General features: G+C 42.3%; 2 protein-coding genes across 2 annotated transcripts in view; one reads left to right on the top strand and one right to left on the bottom strand.

The window, feature by feature from the left end:
* Window positions 1-12,614, top strand: part of LOC121280533 (TERF1-interacting nuclear factor 2-like) — a 91,967-nt gene extending 79,353 nt beyond the window's left edge. The window contains exon 9 of the mRNA XM_041192623.1: window positions 12,045-12,614. Coding sequence (XP_041048557.1) covers window positions 12,045-12,134 — 90 coding nt within the window. The 3' untranslated portion in view covers window positions 12,135-12,614. The remainder of the gene's footprint in view (window positions 1-12,044) is intronic.
* kiaa0513 (KIAA0513 ortholog) overlaps window positions 1-24,466 on the bottom strand; it is a 160,634-nt gene that overhangs the window by 105,362 nt on the left and 30,806 nt on the right. The window contains exons 3-4 of the mRNA XM_041192632.1: window positions 17,916-18,052; window positions 58-528 (exon numbers count right to left, since the gene is read on the bottom strand). Coding sequence (XP_041048566.1) covers window positions 58-383 — 326 coding nt within the window. The 5' untranslated portion in view covers window positions 384-528; window positions 17,916-18,052. The remainder of the gene's footprint in view (window positions 1-57; window positions 529-17,915; window positions 18,053-24,466) is intronic.

The following is a 24,466-nucleotide window of genomic DNA, read 5'->3' on the forward strand; positions in this document are numbered from 1 at the left end:
TTCTACGCTGCTGTGACTACACAAACATCCAAACTCAGCTCTCATTCTACTGCTTACCTCCCACTGAAGATTTTCTCGACATATCTCCTCATGAATTCTCTACATTCCAATACTGCTTCATCATCCAACACTGAGTCAACACTCTGACGTGAAGAAGAGGATTCGTCTGATGAAGCTCTCCTAGAATTGTCCCAGGTAGTGTTTGTCGGTGAATCCTCCAGACCATTGTCGCTGTCCGCAGAGTCGGTGTCATCACTCTCGGTCCTGTCTGTCCTGTCACTGTGCCCAGTGCCAATGGCTTTGGTCAAACAAAGTGACTCATCCTTGATCGTATCAGAATCAAGACCTTCAAGGTTCCCATGGGGAACATCCTGGGTGCCCATTCTGGCTGAGGAGGAACAGCACTGCAACTGTAGGCTTTATATGAATCTCAGATTGGTTCAGGTATTCTGTTATTCCACCCAACAGTCCAGACCCACTCTGTACACCAGCACTGACTCCATCATCAGCCTGCAAGCATGTGGAGACCTGCAGTTAAACAAAACATATAAAGTAAAACTGGAGGAAACAGTTTGTACCAGAGATACTCAGTCCTCCACCTCTACTACTATGAATTTTGTCATCAAGGCAGGTTATGGCTGGAGAATTAAACACTTTCCATTTCAGATAGTACAGTACGGGTTAGAGACAGAATAAAACTCAAGACTACAAAGTGACAGCTTCAGAGGAGTTAGGGTCACTTCAGTCCTGTGGGCACATCCCCACTAGGAACTAGAATCATAGAATGCTACAGCATAGAAGGAAACCATTCAGCCCATCATGCCCATGCCAGCTCTCTGCAACAGCAACTCAGCCAGTCCCCTAGAGTGGGCAAGGACAGAGTCTATTTGGTCAGAGCTAGGAAACAATGGATGTACCATTATACAACTGAGTATATTCAATAGGCATCAAATAGTGGGAAATATATGGGTGAAGAAATTTTCAAGGAAATTACAGAGACGTGCAAAAATATAGAGTACTTAAGAACATAAGAAATAGGAACAGGAGTGGACCATTCAGCAACTCGAGCCTGCTCCGCCATTCATTAAGATCATGGCTGATGATCTTGTGTTTCAATTTCCACATTCCCATCTAACTCCAAAAACCTTTGATTCCCTTATCTATCTACCTTCACCTTAAAAATATTCAATGATCCTGCCTCCACCGCCTTCTGAGGCAGAGAGTTCCAAAATCGCACAACCCTCAGAGAAAAAAATTCTCCTCATCTCTGTCCTAAAAGAGTGACCCCTAATTTTAAAACAGTGCCCCCTAGTTCTGGACTCATTCACAAGTGGAAACATCCTTTTGATGTCCACCTTGTCAAGGCCATTCAGGATCTTGTATACTTCAATCAAATCACCCCTCATTCTTCTAAACTCTAGTGGAAATAAGCCCAGTCTGTCCAAGGAAGATAAGATTGATAAGGAAGAGCCAGCATGGATTTCTAAAGGGGAAATTGTGTTTAACTAACTTGGAATTTTTTGAAGAGGTAACAGAAAAGGTCGATGAGGGTAATGCTCTTGATGTGGTGTGCATGGACTTTGAAAAGGCATTTGACACAGTGCCACACAACCGACATGAGAAAAGGTATTGCTCGTGGAATAAAAGAGACAGTAGCAACTTGACTTCCCAGCTTTTATACTCAATACCCCTGCCGACGAAGGCAAGCATGCCATATGCTTCCTGACTACCTTATCCACCTGCGTTGCCACTTTCAGTGACCTGTGGACCTGTACACCCAGGTCCCTCTGCCCGTCAATGCACTTAAAGGTTCTGCCATTTATTGTATAATTCCTACCTGTATTAGACCTTCCAAAATGCATTACCTCACATTTGTCCGAATTAAACTCCATCTGCCATTTCTCCGCCCAAGTCTCCAACCGATCTATATCCCGTTGTATCCTTTGATAATCCTCTTCACTATCTGCAACTCCTCCAACCTTAGTGTCGTCTGCAAACTTACTAATTAACCCAGTTACATTTTACGTATACTACAAACAGCAAAGGTCCCAGCACTGATCCCTGCGGAACACCACTAGTCACAGCTCTCCATTCAGAAAAGCACCCTTCCACTGCTACCCTTTGTCTTCTATGACCAAGCCAATTCTGTATCCATCTTGCCAGATCACCTCTGATCCCGTGCGACTTTACCTTCTGTACCAGTCTGCCATGAGGGACCTTGTCAAAGGCCTTACTGAAATCCATGTAGATAACATCCACTGCCTTTCCATCATCGATCATCTTTGTCACTTACTCGAAAAACTCGATCAAGTTAGTGAGACACGACCTCCCCTTCACAAAACCATACTGCCTCTCACTAATACGCCCATTTGCTTCCTGTCACGAAGAATCTTCTCCAATAATTTCCCTACCACTGACGTAAGGCTCACCAGCCTGTAATTTCCTGGATTATCCCTGCTATCCTTCTTAAACAATGGCACAACATTGGCCATTCTCCAGTCCTCTGGGACCTCACCCATAGCCAGTGAGGATACAAAGATTTCTGTCAAGGCCCCAGCAATCTTCTTTCTTGCCTCCCTCAGTACTCTGGGGTAGATCCCATCTGGCCCTGGGGACTTATCCACCTTAATATTCTTCAAGACGCCTAACACCTCTTTTTTGATCTCAACATGATCCAGGCTATCTACACACTCTTCCCTAGACAAATCGACCGCTAAGTCCTTCTCTTTGGTGAATACTGATGAGAAGTATTCATTTAGTATCTCTCCCATTTCTTCTGGTTCCACACACAGATTCCCATCTCTGTCCCTGAGAGGACCCACCCTTTCCCTGGCTACCCTCTTGCTTTTTACATATGTATAAAAGGCCTTGGGATTTTCATTAATCCTGGTTGCCAATGACTTTTCATGGCCCCTTTTAGCCCTCCTGACTCTTTGCTTAAGTTTCTTCCTACTTTCTTTGTATTCTCCACAGGCTTCATCTGTTCCCAGCCTTCTAGCCCTTACGAATGCTTCCCTTTTCTTTTTGACTAAGCTCACAATATCCTTCATTATCCAAGGTTCCTGAAACTTGCCATACTTATCCTTCATCCTAGCAGGAAACTGCCGGTCCTGAATTCTTATCAACTGACACTTGAAAGCCCCCCCACATGTCAGTTGTTAATTTGCCCTCAAACATCTGCCTCCAGTCTAGTTTCAGTTCCTGCCTAATATTGTTATAATTAGCCTTCCCCCAATTAAGCACCTTAACCCGAGGACTCCTGTTATCCTTATCCATCAGTACCTTGAAACTTACTGAATCATGGTCACTTTTCCCAAAATGCTCCCCTACTGAAACTTAGACCACCTGGCCGGGTTCATTCCCTAATACCAGGTCCAGTATTGCCCCTTCCCTAGTGCCATTAAGATTCTGTGACCTTTCTTCATAAGACAACCCACTCATTCCAGATATCAATCTAATAAACCTCCTCTGAACCGCCTCCAATGCATTTACATCCTTCCTTAAATGAGGAGACCAAAACTGCACACTGTATTCGAGGTGCGGTCTCACCAATGCCCTGTATAACTGAAGCATAACATCCTTACTTTTATGCTCAATTCCTCTCGCATTCCATCAGCCTTCTTAATTACCTGCTGTACCTGCATACTAACTTTTTATGACTCACTTACTAGAACACCTAGATCCCTCTGCATCTCAGAATTATGCAGCTGCTCTTAGTAGTTATAATGGGGGGCTTGAATTATCCTAATATAGGCTAGGATAGTAATAGTGTGAAGGGCAAAGAGGGACAAGAATTTCTAAAGTGTATTCAGGAGAATTTTCCACATCAGTATGTTTACAGTCAAATAACAAATGAGGCATTGTTGAACCTGGTTCTGAGGAATGAGGTGGGCCAAGTGGATCAAATGTTAATAGGGAAACATTTAGGGGACAGTGATTATTGTCATAAGGTTTAAGTTAAGCATGGACAAAGACAAGGAGGAATCCAGAATAAAAATACATAATTAGAAGAGGATCAATGGATCTGGCCCAGGTAAATTAGAGTCAAAGATTAACAGACAAAACTACAAGGGAACAATGGGCTTTCAAGGAGGAGATAGTTTGGGTACCGTCAAGGTACATTTCAACAAATGGGAAGATAGGACAAACAAAGCCAGAACTTCCTGGATGACAAAAGAGATAGAGAGTGTAAGATGAAGCAGAAAAAGGATGCCCATGGTGGATGTCAGGTTGATAAAACAAGTGAGAACAAGGATGAACAAAGGAAAGTCAGAGGGGAAGTGAAAAAAGAAATAGGGGAAGCAAAGAGAGTATGAGAGGAAACTGGCAGCAAAATTAAGAGGGAATCCAAAAGTCTTCGCTAAGCATATAATTAGCAAAAAAGAGGTAAAAGGAGGACTGGGGCCAATTATAGGTCAAAAAGGGAATTCATGCATGGGGACAGGAGGCATGGCTGAGATATCTGACCAAATGTCTTTCAAAATTCCATGTACACCAATCAATCGCATTACTCTCATAAACCTGCTCCGTTACCTTATCGAAAAACTCAGTTAAGTTAGTTAATACAATTTACCTTTACCAAATCAGTACTGGCTTTCTTTAGTTAATCAAGACTCGAACAAGGTGTAACACTTGCAATTCTGCAGTTCCCTGCTACCACCCCTGTACCTGAGAAGGGTTGGAAAATTATGGCCACAAATTCCACCCTTACTTCCCTCAGTATCCTCAGGTGTATCCTATTCCATCAGATCCTGTACGTATCAACTAAGTACAGCTAGCCTTTCTATTCTCCTCTTTATCCTCTTTAATCCCATCCAGCTTAATATACCTCCTCTTTCATCATGACTTTGACAGCATCTGCTTTCCTTGGTAATTCTTCCTTCCATTTTACTATTTATATGTTTACAGAAGATCGGATTCCCTTTCATGTTAGCTGCTCCTTAACTGAATGATGGATAATATCTGTCATCACTCTGTTACCTTGGACACTTTTTACGCATGACTAAAATGCATGTTATATTTAGGTGTGTTAAGTATTGCACCCTCACACATCAATTCAGATCTTAAAATTGCTCCACCATTAGTGGCTGTACCTTTAACTGCCTCAGCCCTAAGATCTGGAATTCCTTCCCCAACTTTTGCCTTTCTCTTCTTTAAAAAATTCTTTAAAAGGTACCTCCATGATCAAGCTTTGTATGCATGGAGACAGAGGGCACAAAAGTGGCGAGTGTGTGGAAGTTCAGGTCATAAAAACGGAGAGCGAGAGTTTGGAACTATAAAAGCAGAAGAGGTTCAGCGAGAGAGGTCATAGAGGTGGACAGAGTTCAGCAAGAGGGGCTAGTTACTGCGGAGCTTGTGAACAGTCAAAGCCGCATTCAGAAACAAAATTCGGAGTGTGTTGTCACAGGAAAATTCTAAGTTGATTGGCTAGTGAACATTGCAGCTTAGAGGCTGATTCTTAATAACTGGCAAATTAAAAGTGATAAAAATATTAAGTAGCAATAATAAATAACAAGTGAGCAGTTGGTGAGTATTATCTTTTATTTTTCAGTAACATTTATTACTAGTAAGGCATATGAACTATTAGGATTTATCAGTAATAGTAAGGTTTAATCAGAGTAGTAAGGTGTATTGGTATTGATAAGGTTTTTTTTAGCAGTAGCAAGGTTAACTAATAAATAAGGGAATGACAGGGCTGTTCCAACCTCGACAGTGACCACCCTGTGCTATGTGTCAACACCAGGATGTTTCCTGTGCCCTGGATAACCTTTTGTGCAGGATGTGTCGTCAGTTGCTGCAGCTCGAGCTCCAGGTTTCAGAACTTGAGCAGCAACTGGTGTCACTGCAGTGCATCCGTGAGGTTGAGGGCTTCATGGATAGAGCATTTATAAATATGCTCACCCTGCAGCTTAAAGGTATGCAGGGAGAGAGGGAATGGGTGACTGCCAGACAGCCAAAAAGAAACAGGCAGGTAGTGCAGGAGTATCCTGAGTGCATCCCACACTCCAACCAGTATTCAGTTCTGAATACTGATGAAAGTGATTGTTCATCTGGGGAGTGCAGCCAGAGCCAAGTGTATGGCACCTCTTTTGAAGTGCTGCTTGGTGACTCAGCTATCCAGAAGGGGTACAAGAAAAACTGGAAAAGCAATACTGATAGGTGATTCAATAGTTCGGGGAATAGATTTGCATTTCTGTGGCCACAGACATAAATCCAGGATTGTGATGCTGCCCTGGTGCCAGGGTCAAGGATGTCACTGACCAGCTGTACAGCACCCTGAGTGGGGGGTGAGGCAGCAGCTAGCAGTCATGGTCCACATTGGCATGAACAACATAGAGAGAAAGAGGGGTGTGTTCCTGCAACCAGAATTTAGGGAGCTAGGTAGGAAATTAGCAAGCAGCACCTCAAAAGTAGTAATCTCCGGATTACTCCCAGTGCCACACACAAACTAGTATAGAACTAGGAGGATAAAACAGATGAATGTGTAGTTGGAAAGATGGTGCAGGAGGGAGGGCCTTAGATTCTTGGGACATTGGGACTGGATCTGGGGGAGATGGGACCTGTACAGGCCAGATGGGTTGCACCTAAACAGAGCCATAACCGAGTTCCTTGTGGGTATTTTGCTAGTGCTACTGGGGAGGGCTTAAACTAACTTGTCAGGGGTGTGGGAACCAGGAGATAATATCAGAGAGGAATACTAAGATGCACAAATACTGGTACAGATAGATATCGCTAGAATAAGGAATTGGGGGAAAGAAATAAAGTCTAAATCAGGGTTACTGTGCACGTATGTGAATGCACAGATTGTGATAAATAACATTGGTAAGTTACAGACACAGATTGATGTGTAGAATATGATGTTGTGGATATGACAGAGACCTGGCTCAAAGAAGGTTAAGACTAGGTGTTAAATATTCCATAAGACCATAAGACATAGGAGCAGAAATTACGCCATTCGGCCCATCGAGTCTGCTCCGCCATTCAATCACAGCTGATAAGTTTCTCAACCCCATTCTCCTGCCTTCTCCCCGTAACCTTTGATCCCCTTACCAATCAAGAACCTATCTATCTCGGTCTTAAATACACTCAATGACCTGGCCTCCACAGCCCTCTGTGGCAATGAATTCTATAGATTCACCACTCTCTGGCTAAAGAAGTTTCTCTTCATCTCTGTTATAAAAGGTCTTCCCTTTACTCTGAGGCTGTGCCCCTTGGGTCCTATTCTCTCCTACTAATGGAAACATCTTCCCCACGTCCACTCTATCCAGGCCTTTCAGTATTCTGTAAGTTTCAATCAGATCCCCCCTCATCCTTCTAAACTCCATCACGTATAGACCTAGAGTATATTCCTGGATACAAGGTGTTCAGGAAAGAAAGAAAAGGATGCTGATATTGATTAGGAGAACATTTCAGTATGGGAGAGAGTGGATGTTCCAGAGGGGTCAAGGACAGAATCTGTTTGGCTAGAGCTAAGGAACAAAAAAGCTGCAATTACATTGCTGTGTTGTCTATAAGCCACCAACTAGTGGGAAGGATGTAGAAGAACAAGTTTGCAAGGAAATCACAGAGGGGTGCAAAAATTATAGGGCAGTTATTGTCATTTAAAGGTATCTGGCATAGCAAGGGTTAACGTGGGACTGGGTAGAGTACCACCCACATTGTGATGTAACGAGTCACATGATGTAAGACTAGGGTCAGTTGTGGGCTGGACAGAGACCTGTGTAGAAGCAAGCATGGAGTTAGCTCATAGCTTGGGCTTCCCATGTGTATATGTACATAGCTATGTGTTATCAATAAACACTTAATTTTTAACCATACAAGACTCAGAACTTCTGAATATACAGCATACAACACGGGGGCCGCTCTTGGAAAAACCCAGGACCTCAGGGAAGCTGGAGCAGAAATTCTTAAGCTGGAAAATTAAAGGAGCAGTATTTTGACCTGACTCAAAGCACCTGAAGCGAAGGCACAGAGGGAGATCGCCTGAGAGAAGCTCCATAGCAAAACTGGAAGCAGAAGGCAGAAGAAAAAACTCCACTATACAGTGATCTTGTGGAGGTCCAGTTTGAATACCAGAGTGCAGTCACAGGACCTAGCAGGGGTGAGCTAAAAATATTAGGTACTTGGCCAGAACTAGATTATAAAAGTCTTTAAAAATTAGAGCAGCCCCTTTCCAAAAGCACCACGGCCAGCCCGTGTTCAGAGTTGGTGCCATACCACGTGATGACTGAGCTCGTTGCCAAAAAAAAAAATCAGCAGTTCAAATACCCTCGCCAAAGCCGGGAAATGACACTAAAACACTCGAAATCCCATCAATTTGGTAGGGAAGGCTTAGAATAATTGATTCAGTAAATTACTGCACAAAACAAAAGACAGAGAGGTCAGGACCACCATTACAGTGCGAGCCTGCCAAAACCCAATAAGCACAGAAAGACTCTTTGAAAGAAACCAAGTCTGCACACATTTAAAGCTGTATCCCCCAAACTTTTAAACAACCATGGATAACATATCAACTTTAACAGATCAATTTGGACTGATCCAAGGTAAAACCTGACACAACTCTGGGTGTCTTGGAGAAGAAATTTTTTAAGTTACCGGAGTGCATCAGGATTAAGTAGAGAATCAGAGAAATCCAGGTTAATATGTTTCTATAGTTGCTTGGTGAACTTGTGGATGAAGTAATCCTAATGCAGTGCATTGATGAATCTTCCACCAGCTTTGATAAGATATTAAAAGCCTTTGACAAATATCTTAATCAAGTTATGGAGTGCACAGAGCTTAAAAAGTGGGATAGAAAACCTGCGGTAAAGCTATGAAAGGGAAAAAGACAATACCTAAGCAAACCACACAATGAAGGCAAAGAGGCTGAGAACCATCCAGAAGTCTTAAAAATAAATCTATCTGAAATTGCCAACACATTACCCGAACTGCAACAGCAACTGGCAGTGCTGAGCCAGCTGACTATGTTCAAACGGAAAGTTGTAGAGCATTCCACACTATGAGCAGATAATTAAGCCACAAGCAGCACCATTACACAACTGGAACAAGTTAAGACTTCACCAGAGTCAGGCCCAGCTAACAGTGAAACGAAATGAACGACAAGGCCAAAACTCTGCTGCAGGTGGAGAAAAATATAGAAATAAGATTTGGAAAATGCTCATATCAAAGCTGAACTGGAAGATTTGAAACACAAGATTCAAGATGATCATGTATCTTTGGAAAAGCATGATAAACTAAGATCTTCTATGAACCAACCTGTTCAAGATCTGAACAAACAAATTTCTGAGGTATCACAAAGGACATATGGACATTTGAATTAGGAGCAGGAGTAGGCCACTCAGCCCCTCGAACCTGCTCCGCCATTCAATAAGATCATGGCTGATTTGACTGTAACCTCAACTCCACATTCCCACCTACCCCCGAAAGCCTTTCACCCCCTTGCTTATCAGAAATCTATCTAGCTCTGCCTTAAAAATATTAAAAGACTCTGCTTCCACTGCCTTTTGAGGAAGAGAGTTCCAAAGACTCACGACCCTCAGAGAAAAAAAATTCTCATCTGTTTTATAAATGGGCAACCCCTTATTTTTAAACAGCGGGCCCTAGTACTAGATTCTCCCACAAGAGGAAACATCCTCTCCACATCAACCTTGTCCAGACCCCTCAGGATCTTATATATTTCAAACAAGTCACCTCTTCTAAACTCCAGCAGATATAAGCCTAGCTTGTTCAAACTTTCCTCATAAGACAACGCGCGCAATCCAGGTATTGGTCTAGTAAACCTTCTCTGAACTGCATCCAAGGCATTTGCATCCTTCCTTAAATAAGGAGACCAATACTGTACACAGTGCTCCAGATGTGGTCTCACCAATGCTCTGTATAACTGAGGCATAACCTCCCTACTTTTGTATTCAATTCCCCTCGCAATAAACAATAACATTCTATTAGCTTTCCTAAGAACTTGCTGTACATGCATACTAGTCTTTTGTGATTCATGCACTTGAACCCCTAGATTCCTCTGAATCTCAGAGCTTGGCAATCTCTCACCATTTAGATAATATGTTTTTTTTTATTTTTCCTGCCAAAATGGACAATTTCACATTTTCCCACATTATACTCCATTTACTAGGTCTTTTCCCACACATTTAACCTATCTTCTAGGAGCACTGTGTACAGTATTGGTCTCCTTATTTAAGAAAGAGTATAAAAGCGTTGGATGCAGTTCAAAGAAGGTTTACTAGACTAATAACTGGACTGGGCGAGTTGTCTCATGAGGAAAGTTTGGACCAGCTAGGCTTGTATTCGCTGGAGTTTCGAAGATATCCCTTCATAGCATCTTTGTTCCCTCTTCACATCTTACTATCCTACTTATCTTTGTGTCATCAGCAAATTTAGCAACCTTACCTTTGGTCCCTTCTACCAAGCCATTTATATAAACTGTAAAGAGTTGAGGCCCCAGCACTGATCCCTGTGGCACACCACTCATTACATCTTCCAACCAGAAAAAGCCCATTTATGCCTACCCTGTTTTCTGTGAGCCAGCCATTCTTTTGCCATGCCAATATGTTACACCTAAACCATGAGCCTTTATCTTCTGCAATAACCTTTGATGTGGCACTTATCAAATGCCTTCTAGAAATCTAAATACAGTATATCCACCAGTTCCCCTTTATCCACAGCATATGTTACTTCTTCAAAGAACTCCAATAAATTGGTCAAACATCATTTCCCTTTCACAAAAGCGTGTTGACTCTGCCTGATTATCCTGAATTTCTCCAAGTGCCCTGCTAGACCGTCTTTAATAATAACTTCTAACATTTTCCCTACAACAGATGTTAAGCTAACTGGCCTGTAGTTTCCTGCTTTCTGGCTCCCTCCCTTTTTGAGTAAAGGAGTTACATTTGCTATTTTCTCTGAATCAAGGGACTTTTTTGGAAAATTTAAAACCAATGCATCAATTTTCTCACAAGCCACCTCTTTTAAGACCACAGGATGAAGTCCGTTAGGTCCTGGGAACTTGTCAGCCCGCAGCACCAACAATTTGCTCAGTACTACTTCCCTAGAGATTGCAATTTTCCCAAGTTCCTCCCTTTCTTCTATTTCCTGATTTACAGCTATTTCTGGGATGTTACTTGTATCCACTATAGTAAAGATCAATGCAAAATACCAGTTCAATATATCTGCCATCTCCTCATTTTCCATTATTAATTCCCCAGACTCACTTTCTACAGGACTAATGCTCACTTTGTTAGCTCTTTTTTAAAATATCTATAGAAACTCTTAATATGTCTTTATATTTCTAGCTAGCTTTCTCTCATACTCAAATTTTTCCCTCATTAATCTTTTAGTCATTCTTTGGTTTTTTTAATATTCTGTCCAATCTTCTGACCTGTCACCCATTTTTGCGCAATTATATGCTTTTTCTTGAAGTTTGATACTATCTTTAACTTTTTTAGGTGGGTCCTCCCCTTGGAACTTTTCTTTCTTGTTGGAATGTATCAAGTCTTTGCATTCTGAGATATCCTCTTAAATGTCTGCCACTGCATCTCTACTGACCTATCCCTTAACCTAATTTCCCAGTTCACTTTAGCCAGCTCTGTATTTATGGCCTCATAACTACCCTTATTGAAGTTTAAAACACTAATCTTGGACCAACTCCTCTCCCTCAAACTGAATGTAAAATTCAATCTAAGGGCAAGGATCTAACAAATTAATTGAAAGAGCCAAAACAGCAGTCAGTGACCATGGAAGAAAGATTCAGAAAAGAACTGACAGCCCAGGCAAAGTTGTTAAATTTTAGTCCCAGAGATAACTCCGAAATAAAGATAACTGAACTAACCAGAGTTGTTGCTGAGCTGAATGAAAAGATTCAGTAGCTCGAAATACAACTGGAAAATGAGAGAGTAATCAAATATGTGTTAAATTGTGAAAATGGGAATGAAGGTTCCATTTTTGAAACGTAAACTCCCAGAAAGACCACATGGAAAAAGAAACATTGGGTTCATATCACAAACGAAGGGAGTAAACAGTCTCTCCAAAAAAAACAGGATAAGCTGGTGACCCTCAAGCAGACCAGATGGGGAGTTGACGAAAAGTTCAATTGCAAGAAGCGAAAAAAGAGAATTAGAAGACAATAACCAAGCTCAAGAAAGACAATCTACAAAGCAACCTTCGAATCGGCAAAGTTTGCCCAAATCAACAGAGCCTACCCAAGTATTACCAGAACAAGATCTAAAGACTTGTCAAGCCTCCAGACAGGCTGAATCTGTGATGTAAGGGACTTGAAGGGATGGAGCAAGGTGGGGGTCTCGGAGAAGGGGTAGCATAATGGTAATACAAATATGTTGGATAAACATGACTGTACTGTAAATACTTTGGGTAAAGACTTGGGGGAGGTGTAGTATAAGGGTATCTGGCATAGCAAGGGTTAATGTAGGATTGGGTACAGTAACACCTACAGTGTCATTTAAAGAGACATAACCAGAGTCTACAGAGAGTTGTGGACTGGACAGAGACCTGTGTAGAAGCCAACACGGAGTTAGATCCTAGCTTGGACTATACCCTGTATATATGTACACATAGCTATGTGTTACCAATAAACACTTAATGTTTAACCATACAAGACTCAGAACCTCTTTGTAAGACCTACTGAATATACAACATATAACAGTTATAATGGGGGGACTTAAATCATCTAAATATAGACTGGGATAGTAGTTGTGTAAAGGGCAACAAGAGCCACAAGTTCCTAGCATGTGTTCAGGAAAATTTTCTACAGCAGTATATTTCCAGCCCAATGAGAAAGGAGGTACTGCTAGACCTGGTTCTTGGGAATGAGGTGGGCCAAGTGTATCAAGTGTCAGTAGGAGAACATTTAGGTGATAATGATCATTGTATCATACGGTTTAGGCTAGCTCTGGAAAATGACAAAGAAGAATCCAGAGTAAGAATAAATAGTTGTTTGGTAGTACAGAACTTGAGTTTTGCTGAAAAAAAAAAGACGTGTCTAAGCTTTTTGTCTTGCACTCGCAAGAATACCAATATAAGGTGGAAAACAACAATTTATACTGTATGTGAAGCTTGCTGATTGGTCGGCAAGTGGCGTTTTCATGGAAAATGCATCACTGATGGTGGCTGACTGCTGCCAACCATGTTTTAACTGTCAGCCACCATCAGTGGTGCATTTTCCAATGACAACACCACTTGCCAACCAGAGGTGGCTGACAGGCATATAAATAGTGAAAGAGTGGTAAAGGGAGGAGAAGAGCTTATTAGGGATCGTAAAAGGGATTTATGCATGGAGGTAGGGGGCATAGCTGAGGTATTAACTAAATATTTTGCATCCACCATTACCAAGGAAGAAGATAGTACCCAGGCCATGGTGAAAGAGGAAGCAATTCAGACACTAGAAGAGTTTAAAATTGATAAGGAGGATGTGTTAGGCTGTCTGTACTTAAAAGTTGATAAGGCACCAGAGTTGGATGAGATGCATCCAAGGATACAGAGGGAAGCAAGACCAAAAATTGCAGAGGCATTGACCATAATTTTTCAGCCTTCCTTAGACTCAGGGGTGGTACCAGAGATTGGAGAATTGCAAACATTACATCCTTGTTCAAAAAAGGTTGTAAGATAAGCCCAGCAACTACAGGCCAGTCAGTTTAACTTCAGTGATTGGGAAACTTCCAGAAACACAATTTGGCTCAAAGCTAATAATCACAATGGTCAATGAGGGTTAATTAAGGAAAGACAGCATGGATTTCTCAAGGGAATCTGCTGGAGTAAGAGGTAACAGAGAGAGTTGATGAGAGCAATGCAGTTGATATGATGTACACATGAATTCTCAAAGGCATTTGATACAGTGACACACAACAGACTTGTTAGCAAAGTTACAGCTCATGGAATAAAAGGAACAGTAGCAACATTGATAGGGAATTGGATGAAAGACAGGAAACAAAGAGTTGAGGTCAATGGGATTGTTTCAGGCTCAAGAATGGCTCGTAGTAGAGTTCCCCAGGGGTCAGTGTTGGGATCCTTGATTTTCCTGATACATATATTAATGACCTTGATGTACAGGCATAATTTCAAAGTTTGTGAATTAAATGAAACTTGGAAGCATTATGAACTGTGAGGAGGATGGTGTACAAATTCGAAAGGACATAGACAAGTTCACGGAATAGGCAGATATGTGGCAGATGAACTTCAATGCAGAGAAATGTGAAGTGGTTCATTTTGGGAAGATGATCAAGGAGGGACGATATAAAATAAAGGGTACAATTCTTAATTGGGTGCAGGAGCAGAGGGACCTGAATGTACTTGTACACAAAACAATGAAAGTGGCAGGACAGGTTGACAGAGAGGTTAATAAATCATACAGTATCCTGGGATTTATTAATAGGGGCACAGAGTACAAGAACCAGGAGGTTATGTTGAACTTGCGTAAATCATTAGTTCAGCCTCATCTGGGGTATTGCGTCCAGTTCTGGGTGCCACACTTTAGGAAGGATATGAAAACATCAGAGAAAGTGCAGAAAAAGTGCAGAAAGATTAATGAGAATGGGTCCAGGGATGAGGAACTTCAGTTATGAAGGTAAATTGGAGAAGTTAGGACTGTCTTCCTTAGGGAAAAGAAGGCTGAGAGAAGATTTGATCAGGGTATTCAAAACCATGAGAGGTCTGGGCAGAGCAGATAGGGAGCAACTGTTCCCATTCATGAAAGGATCATGAACAAGAGAGCACATATTTAAAATAGTTAGTAAAAGAAGCAAAAGCAACACAAGAAAAAACTTTTTCAAGCTGCGAGTGGTTAAGGTCTGGAATGCACTGCCTGAGTGTGTGGTGGAAGCAGATTCAATCAAGGCATTCGAAATGGAAATAGATTGTTATCTGAAAAGGAAGAATATGCAGGGTTACGAGGAGAAGGCAGGGAAATGGCACCTAGTGAATTGCTCATTTGGAGAGCCGGTGCAGGCACAACGGGCCGAATGACCTCCTTGTGCACTGCAACAATTCTGTGATTCTGTGAAGCTTTTGGTCCCCTGTCCTAATATCACATAAGAAACAGGAGCAGGAGTGGACCATTCAGTCCATTGAGCCTATCCCACCATTCAACACCATCTTGGCTGATCTTGGGCTTCAACTCCACTTTCCTGGCACTCTCCATTTCCTTTAATTCCCTGAGACCCCAAAAATCTGGCTATCCCAGCCTTAAATGTATTCAATGATGGAGCATCCACAACCCTCTTGGGTAGAGAATTCCAAAGATTTGTAACCCTTTTTGTGAAATAATCTCTCTTCAGCTCAATTTTAAACAATCAGACCCTTATCCTGAGACTGTGTCCCTGTATTTTAGATTTCCTGACCAGTGGAAATAACCTCTCAATGTCTACCCTGTCAAACTGCTTCAGAATCTTGTACATTTCAATGAGATCTCCTCTCATTCTTCTAACCTCCAGAGAATATAGGCTCAATTTACTCAGCCTCTCATCATAGGACATCCCCCTAATCCCAGGGACCAACCTAGTGAACCTTCACTGTACCACCTCCAATACAAGTATATCCTTTCTTAAATGTGGAAACCAAAACTGCACACAGTATTCCAAATGTGGTCTCACCAAAGCACTGTCCAATGCAGCAAGACTTCTTTATTCCTGTACTCCAATCCCCTCGCAATAAAGGCCTTCCGAATTGCTTGCTGCATTTGCATGCTCATTTTGTGTTCCTTGTACAAGCACGCCCAAGTCTCTTTGAATATCAACATTTACAAGTTTCTCACCTTTTAAAAAATATTCTGCTTTTCTATTCTTAACACCAAAGTGAATAATTTCACACTTCCCTACATTATTCTCCATCGCCATTTGTTGCCTACTCACTTAACCTGTCTATATCTCTTTGCAGCCTGTGTCCCCCTCCATTTCACCTTTTCACCTAGTCTTGTACTATCAACAAACTTAGAAACAGTACTCTCTGCCTCTTCCTCCAAGTCATTAATATAAATTGTAAATAGCTGAGGCCTCAGCACATTTTCCTTGCAGCACTGCCTGCCGACTCGAAAGTACCCCGTTTATGCCCACTCTCTGCTTCTTGTCCATTAACCAATCTTCTATGCTAATATTTCACCCCCAAATCCATGAGCCAATATCATGCCTATTAACCTTTTGTGTAACACCTTAATGAAAGCCTTTTAGAAATCTAGGTATACAACATCTACCGCTTCTCCTACCCTACTAGTACATGTAAGTATCGGTAGGAGTGACCACCGCACAGTTATTGTGGAGACGAAGTCCCATCTTCACAGAGGATACCTTCCATCATTTTGTGTGGCACTAACACCGTGCTAAATGGAATAGATTTAGAACAGATCTAACAACTCAAGACTGGGCAACCACGAGGTGCTGTGGGCCATCAGCAGCAGTAGAATTGTACTCGAACACAATCTGTAACCTCATGGTCCCGCATATCCCCAACTCTATCATTATCACCAAGCCAGGGGATTAACCCTGGTTTAACGAAGAGTGCAGGAGGGCAAGCCAGGAGCAGCACCAGGCATACCTAAAAATGAGGTGTCAGCCTGGTGAAGCTACAACACAAGGCTACTTGCGTGCTAAATAGCATAAACAGCAAGTAATAGACAGAGTTAAGCGATTCTACAACCAACAGATCAGATCCAAGCTTTGCAGTCCTGCCACATCCAGTTGTGAATAGTGGTGGAGAATTAAACAACTCACTGGAGGAGGAAACTCCGCAAATATCCCCATCCTCAATGATGGAGGAGCCCAGCACATCAGTGGAAAAGATAAGGCTGAAGCATTTGCAACAATCTTCAGCCAGAAGTGCCGAATGGATGATCCGTCTCGGCCTCCTCCGGAGGTCCCCAGCATCACAGATGCCAGTCTTCAGCCAATTCGATTCACTCCATGTGATATCAACTGAATGCGTTGGATACTGTAAAGGTTATGGCCCCTGACAATATTCCAGCAATAGTACTGAAGGCTTGTGCTTCAGAATTTGCTGTGCCCCTAGCCAAGCTGTTTCACTACAGCGACAACAATGGCATCTACCAGCAATGTGGGAAAAATGCCCAGGTACATCCTGTAAACAAAACGCAAGACAAATCCAACCTAACCAATTAACCATTAGTCTAATCTCGATCATCAGCAAAGGGATGGAAGGGGTCATCAACAGTGCTATCAAATGGGCACTTGTTTAGCAATAACCTGCTCACTGACGCTCAGCTGGGTTCTGCCAGGGCCACTCAGCTTCTGACCTCACTACAACCTTGATTCAAGCTTGGACAAAAGAGCTGAACTCCAGAGATGAGGTAAGAATGACTGCCCTTAACATCAAGGCAGCATTTGACTGTGTGTGGCATCAAGGATCCCTAGCAAAACTGGAGTCAATAGGAATTAGGGGCAAAAGTCTCCGCTGTTTGGAGTCATACCTAACACTAAGGAACATGGTTGTAGTTATTGGAGGTCAGTCATCTCAGTCCCAGACATCACTGCAGTTCCTCAGGGTACTGTCCTAGGCCCAACCATTTTCAGCTGCTTCAATAACCTTCCTTCCATAAGGTCAGAGGTGTGGATGTTCATTGATGATTGCACAATGTTCAGCACCATTCAAGACTCCTCAGATACTGAAGCAGTCTATGTCAAAATGCAGCAAGACCTGGACAATATCCAGGCTAGGTCTAACAAGTGGTAAATAACTTTCGCACCACAGAGTGCCAAGTAATGACCATCTCTAACAAGAGAGAATCCAACCATCAGCCCTTTGACATTCAATGGCATTACCATCACTGAATCCCCCACTGTCAACATCCTGGTGGTTACCATTGACCAGAAACTGAACTGGACTAGCCATATAAATACTGTGGCTACAAGAGCAGGTCGGAGGCTTAGAATCCTGCGGCAAGTACTTACCTCTGAGTTGGATAGGTAGCAGACCAGTGAGGGAGCAGCCCGGAGCAGAGCAGATAAATCTGGACGGAAGCTTGAGGCCAATATTTACCATGGGAGTCGGAGAGGAACACCAGTCATCTGCTGGGAACCGGCCAGCACTGAATTCAAAAGACCGAGAAAAACAAATAGTGACAAAGGAAAACCGTAAGTTCATTGGTTGATAAGAAACTGCTGGTAGGGAGTGCCTTGAAATAGCTGTAAATTAGAAAAGCATATTATTTTTAAAGAAGTAGCTATACTTGGATTAAGAAACGCTAGGAATAAGGGAAAGTCAGGGCCTGCATAATGAACTAATATAAGCAAACCAAAGTAAAATAAAGTTAATGTAAGGAAAGTAAATTTAAGACATGGCAAGGCAGCTTGGTCATGTGGAATCTGTGTCCTGTAATATGTGGGAAGTCATGGACACTACCGGTGTCCTAGCTAACCACATGTGCAGTGAGTGCTGTCAGCTGCAGAAACTTGAGCGGCAGCTGGAGTCAGTGTGGCACATTTGCCAGGCTGAGAGCTACGTGGATAGCACATTCAGAGAGGTGATTACGCTGCAGCTTAAGGGCATGAAGACAGAGAGGAAATTGGTGACCGCCAGGCAGTCCAAAAGAACTAGGCAGGTAGTGCAGGAGCCCCCTGGGGTCCCGCTTGTCAATCGGTTTTCTGTTTTGCAAGTTGGTGAGGACATTGGTTACTTGAAGGAGTGCAGTCAGAGCCAAGTTTGTGATTCTGAGTAACTCACCTCCTGACCCCTCAAAGCCTGTCCGCCATCTACAAGGCACAAGTCAGGAGTGCGATGGAATACTCTCCACTTGCCTGGATGAGTGCAGCTCCAACAACACTCAAGAAGCTCGACACCATCCAGCACAAAGCAGCCCACTTGATTGTGGGATGCACACCATCCACCAACATTCACTCCCTCCACCATTGGCACACAATGGCAGCAGTGTGTACCATCTACAAGATGCACTACAGGAACTCACCAAGCCTCCTTAGACAGTACCTTCCAAACTCACGACCACTATCATCTAGAAGGACAAGGGCAGCAGATGCATGGGAACACCATCACATGCAAGTTCCCCTCCAAGCTGCACACCATTCTGACTTAGAAATATATCACCATTCCTTCACTGTCGTTGGGTCAAAATCCTGGAACTCCCTCCCTAACAAGGACAGCAGCGGTTCAAGAAGGCAGCAAACCACCACCTTCTCAAGGACAATTAGGGATGGGCAATAAATGCTGGCTTAGCCAGCAATGCTCAATCACATGAACAATTAATAAAAAAGTTACATCCTCAAAAAACACTAATAAATTTGTCAAGCAAGACTTCCCTTTCGTAAAACCATGCTTACTTCTTCTAATCTATACTTTTCTAAGTGCCTTGTTAAGAGTTCCTTAATAAGAGATACCAGCAGTTTCCTAATGACTGATGTCAGGCTAACTGGCCTGTAGTTCAGTTCTCTGTCACCCTCCTTTCTTGAATAGCGGGGTTACATTTGCTAACTTCCAATCTGCAGGGACCGTTCCTAAATCTAAGGAATTTTGGAAAATCATAGCTGCAGAGATGATGGATACACTAGCTGTCTCTTTTGGAAACCTAAGGTGTATGCCATCAGGTCTTGGGGATTTGTCAGATCTTAATCCTTTAAATTTCCCCAATACATTTTCTCTGCTGATATTAATTACTTGAATTTCCTCATCCTCTTTAGCCCCTAGGTTACCCTCTATTTCTGGAAGACAACTTGTGCCTTCTACTGGGAGACTAAATATTTGTTCAATACCTCTGCTATTTCCTCATTCCCCATCATAATTTCACCCGTCTCTGCTTTTAAGAGACCAATGTTTACTTTAGCTATTCGCTTCCTTTTTAAGCTTAAGCTCATTACGTGGCTGAGTGTCAAATTTTGTTTTATAAAGCTCCTGTGAAACACCGGGTAAATTTTACAATATCGAAGGTGATTTACAAATGCAATTGTTGCATTGTTAGAAAGAAAAGAAGACTGTGTGCTAAACGATCATTCTCTGATAATGGACAGAACAATGCATTAGGAACAGGCCACTTGGCTATGATCCCAGCTAGTAGTGTGTGGTGTATGGGTACAAAAGAATAGAACAAATGACTCAGTGCCTCAGTAATGCTTAGCAAGACGTTGTTTAACCTGTTGGATGGTTTCATTACCGAGAAGAATGGGAAAACTGTACTCGCCTATTGACATTGCTGGTCCAACCAAAGCTTTAATCCTCCTGAATATTGTATCTTGCTCAATGCAGATTTGTGTGGTTTTAAACCAGTCAAGGTAAAGGGGTGTCAATTAACTCCACCATCCTTGACAATGAATCACCAGAGAGCATGATTGTTTTAGGATAACACTCCTCAATGAGATATCTGGAGAAGTGTCTTGTATTTGGGCTCTCCAAATTTTCTGTCCACTTTTAATCACTCAGTTCAGCTCTTTCACATCAGCCAGACTGATACAATTCTCTAACTCTCCTTAAGCAGCACAGTAGCAATAAAACCAAAAGCACAAGAATGCTGGAAATCTGACACAGAAGAAAACACCAGCTGTGCAGTGTGGGTCCATCATTATGGAAAAGGAAAAGCCCGCTTGTCTGTCAGTGCAGTCAGTGCCCTGCTTTACACTTGCAGCATTTTCTGTCTTTACTTTATTGGAGTCCTGTATTAGAGTATAGAAACCTTCACATTCCACCCTTTAATCCAGCTCAATACCATTAACTTGAGCACCATTGCGTCAACAGGGCAAAGCCAATTCTGATTTCAGTGTTCCTTTCAACAAATGTTAAACATAGCAAAAACAGAAAATGCTGGAAATACTAAGGTCAATCTCGATGAGTTCTGTTTAAGTTGTAGACGCTTCATCAAAGCATAAAGCACCCGTTTGACATGCGGTTAGCTGCACACCAAGCACTGTGCAATGTAATTAATTATGAATGCTGGGCAGATTGAAGAGTGGAGGACTAGGGAGTACAGTCTAAAAATTAGAGGCAGACTTTCAGGAGTGAAATTAAGAGACACTTCCACACCAAAAAGGTGACAGAAGTTTGGAACTTGCTTCTGCAAACAGCAACTGATGTGAAATTAATTGGTAGTTTTGAAACTGAGATTGATATTTTTGTTAATTACTGAGGAATATGTGGCAAAGATGGGTATATCAGCCATGATCTCACTAAATGGCAGAACAGGATCAAGGTGCTGAATGGCTGCCTCCTGCTCCAATGTTCCTCTGAATTCTCTGCTTTTGATAACTTCAGTCAGCAATACTAGCTGTTTGCAACAGTAAAGCTTGCTGGTTACTGAGTGATATTCACCCATGTCCAGTCCCAGGAACCTTTAATTGGTTTTATAAAATAATCAACCACAGAAATTTAAAATTAGGCTGCTCAAATGTGCTGAAAGATTGCCTAAGTGTTTGGAAGATGTGTGTTCAGTTTTAAGATAGAACTGCAGATACTGCATTAGGTTAACCTGTTACAGCAGAGATACTCTGTAAAAAGACTCTCTCCCTCTGAATTAAAATACTACTTTGCTGTTTATGAGGTTTTAGTGCTGAAATACAACAATTATCTGCACTGTACTCCCAGGGACACCCATGCACTCTGTGTTCAATGTATGAACCTCCACTGATGGCATTCAGAAGGAGCAGTCCTGATGCACATCCTCAGCTGAATAACACATGCACACAAACGCAAAGATCATTCAGGTCAGCTCCCCCAGCAAGAGTCACTGCTCCTGAAAAATGGCAATAGAAGAAAACCCCAGAAAGCAGAAACAAAATAAACCATGTCTAAGTCACTGAAGCATATCACGAGCCTGAGGTCCATGTGCAACTCTCTGTTTTCTGAAATACAAACTTACTGGTGAGAGTCAACCTGCCAAACAAGGACCTTTCCATTGGGACAAAGAATAAACTGTCCCAACCCATCTTCATAACTTGCAGCATTGGGGGCAGAGAGAGAATTGACTCCAGAGGCCACTCTGCCTTCTCTCTGGTGCCCATGAAATAGATAAGGCATTGCGAGCAGTACTGGAACTAAAGCACCAGTGCTTCGACCTGTGTCAGGCTGTTCCACATGACCTGACCTTGAAGGGAAACTAATTAAAGTAGTGGTAATGGGTAGGCTCGGTTAAAAGCACAGCCTGTCCCCAAACGAGTACACTAGGAGAAAATAATCTCAAATATAAATGAAACAGCTCCATGCTTGGCTGTACAACACTGTTATTATGTCAATAGCACTGTTGGAAATACACACAGAGGGACCAACACTGACAGACATTGAAACTATTTTATGACAATCCAAGAGTGGAATAACCCAAGGGAATTTTTTCCCATGGTGAGTTATATTCAAACATAACCAGATTATCTCAACAATGTACTCTCAGCCAACATTATGCACTCACCATTTCTCAGCTCTGGTTCACTAAAATTTAGTTTTAAAAATGTGTTTAGAAATAGAAAATGCTGGAAAAACTCAGCAGGTCTAACAGCGTCTGTGGAGAGAAAGAACACAGAGTTAACGTTTCGAGTCCGTATGACTCTCCTTCAGAGCTGTTGGGCCTGCATTTTCTGTTGTAAAAAATCTTAGCTGAGCTGCCCAGAGACCGAGAAACACCAGAAGTGGGATCTCAATGGCAAACAAACCCTAGCAGCAGCGAAACAGACACAGGCAAGCACCCAACACCCACAGGGACAGTTTATTAATAGTTCATTAATACCAACTAAAGTCGCAAATCAGAGATTACTTCTTTGATTCTATAATAAAGCATCAGTGCTCAACTGTACACAGCTTTGCATTGGAATTTAGTGTCTCTATTTGCAAATAAACTCTCCAAGGATGAGTGAATTTATCTAGTGTACAGCTGAAACGTAGAGACCACAAAGTCTCTAGGTTGAATACCTAATGTGTACAGTTAGCTGACAGGAGGCATGGTAGTAGCATGCTACAATATGGACTCAATGCCAGAGGTAGTGAGGGCAAAATCTGCCAGACCTCCCTTTCTAATAGGTAACAACCAAGTCCTGTTGGAAAGTGTGGGGCAACTGGCGTATCAGTTGGAGTTTCCAGGTCTGAGATCTTTGTTGGGGAAGGTTATCAAGGGATATGGAGAAAAAGGCAAGGAAATGGTAATGAAGTGCAGATCAGCCATGACCTGATGAACAGCAGAAGAGGCTCAAAGGGCTGAATGGCTTCTTCTCTTTCTGTGCGTTAGATATCAGGTAATGATTGGATTGGAGTGGGATGGTTGTACAGTAATGCCACTCTTAGTCTCACTGCAAATAATCAACCGACACCATCACAGTGCGGAAAGGGGGGGAGGGGGCTGTGAATTTATCCTCCTGAGAGTATCCAGGGACGGAAGGAAAATTGGCAAGTGATAAAATTCAGTAGTTTTGCTGCGTCAAATGATTGCGTGAAGAAGCTGAGCAGCACTTTCTGTCCCTGGCAGCTGCAAGATTATCAAATTCTCACCCACTTTCTCAACAATCGCATCGACTCACTACGAATTTTGGTAACTTGGCTACAACCTAGAGGAAACAACGCTGCACAGGCTTACAGGCAGGAAAATTATTCAACAGGATAACGCAAACACTCGGCCTAATAAAGAATAAACGCAACAATGCTTTCAAAAGGAAGACGATAGCTACGCTTTATTGTTCAGTCTGTACCTGGGGTTTCTGGGTTCACAGCTCTTCTCTAGCAACACGCTCTCTTCTCTTTCACTTTTGATGACCCTCTGATAAACTGAATAACTCCGAAGAAACGATAGGTGAACACGTCTCCCGTTTACAGCATGGGAGGAGTCTCGCGAAACTGCAAAATTGGGAAAGGCTGGGGGAGGGAAGGTAGCTGAACTATCCTATCACAGAGCTCGGATGGCTGAGTGAATTGTTTCTGCACTTCATATTTCAAAGGACAGTGTTCTGAAAAGCTTCAAACTTCAAAATCCCTTTCTATGTATGACAGTGTGACAAGGAACGATCAACTCAGGTCAGGGAGGATGGGGCAAAGAGTTAGTGTTACAACATTGTAGTTCTAATTTTCTGATGAAAACTTCCTTTGTGCACAGAAATTAAGCTGGCGTTGTCTTCCTCCATAAAAAGGGCTTTCAAATAGATACCTTACTTTGAATACATTGCACTGTGTGTAATGACCATATTGAAATGTCTGTAATGTTCATTGATTGTATTGAAGCGCCTCTTGATCTATGTGGGAAACTTGAATCTGATTGCACTTTTTGTGATGGCCATTTTGAAATGTATTGTAATGTTCTTTCACATTTTATATATACATTTTTCAAAAAAAAGACACACCTCTCTTTTACACTACACCCTTGACTCCGCCGATGCTGTCAGACCTGAGTTTTTCCAGGTGTTTCTGTTTTTGTTTTGGATTTCCAGCATCCGCAGTTCTTTGCTTTTAACCCTTGGCACATTTTGGTTGCAGTGTGCGTGAAATGTACAATATGCAAATTAATAGCTCAATGCTGTCGCTTCAATAAGCA

The sequence above is a fragment of the Carcharodon carcharias genome, chromosome 7, assembly GCF_017639515.1.
Source record: "Carcharodon carcharias isolate sCarCar2 chromosome 7, sCarCar2.pri, whole genome shotgun sequence".
Lineage (NCBI taxonomy): Eukaryota > Metazoa > Chordata > Chondrichthyes > Lamniformes > Lamnidae > Carcharodon > Carcharodon carcharias.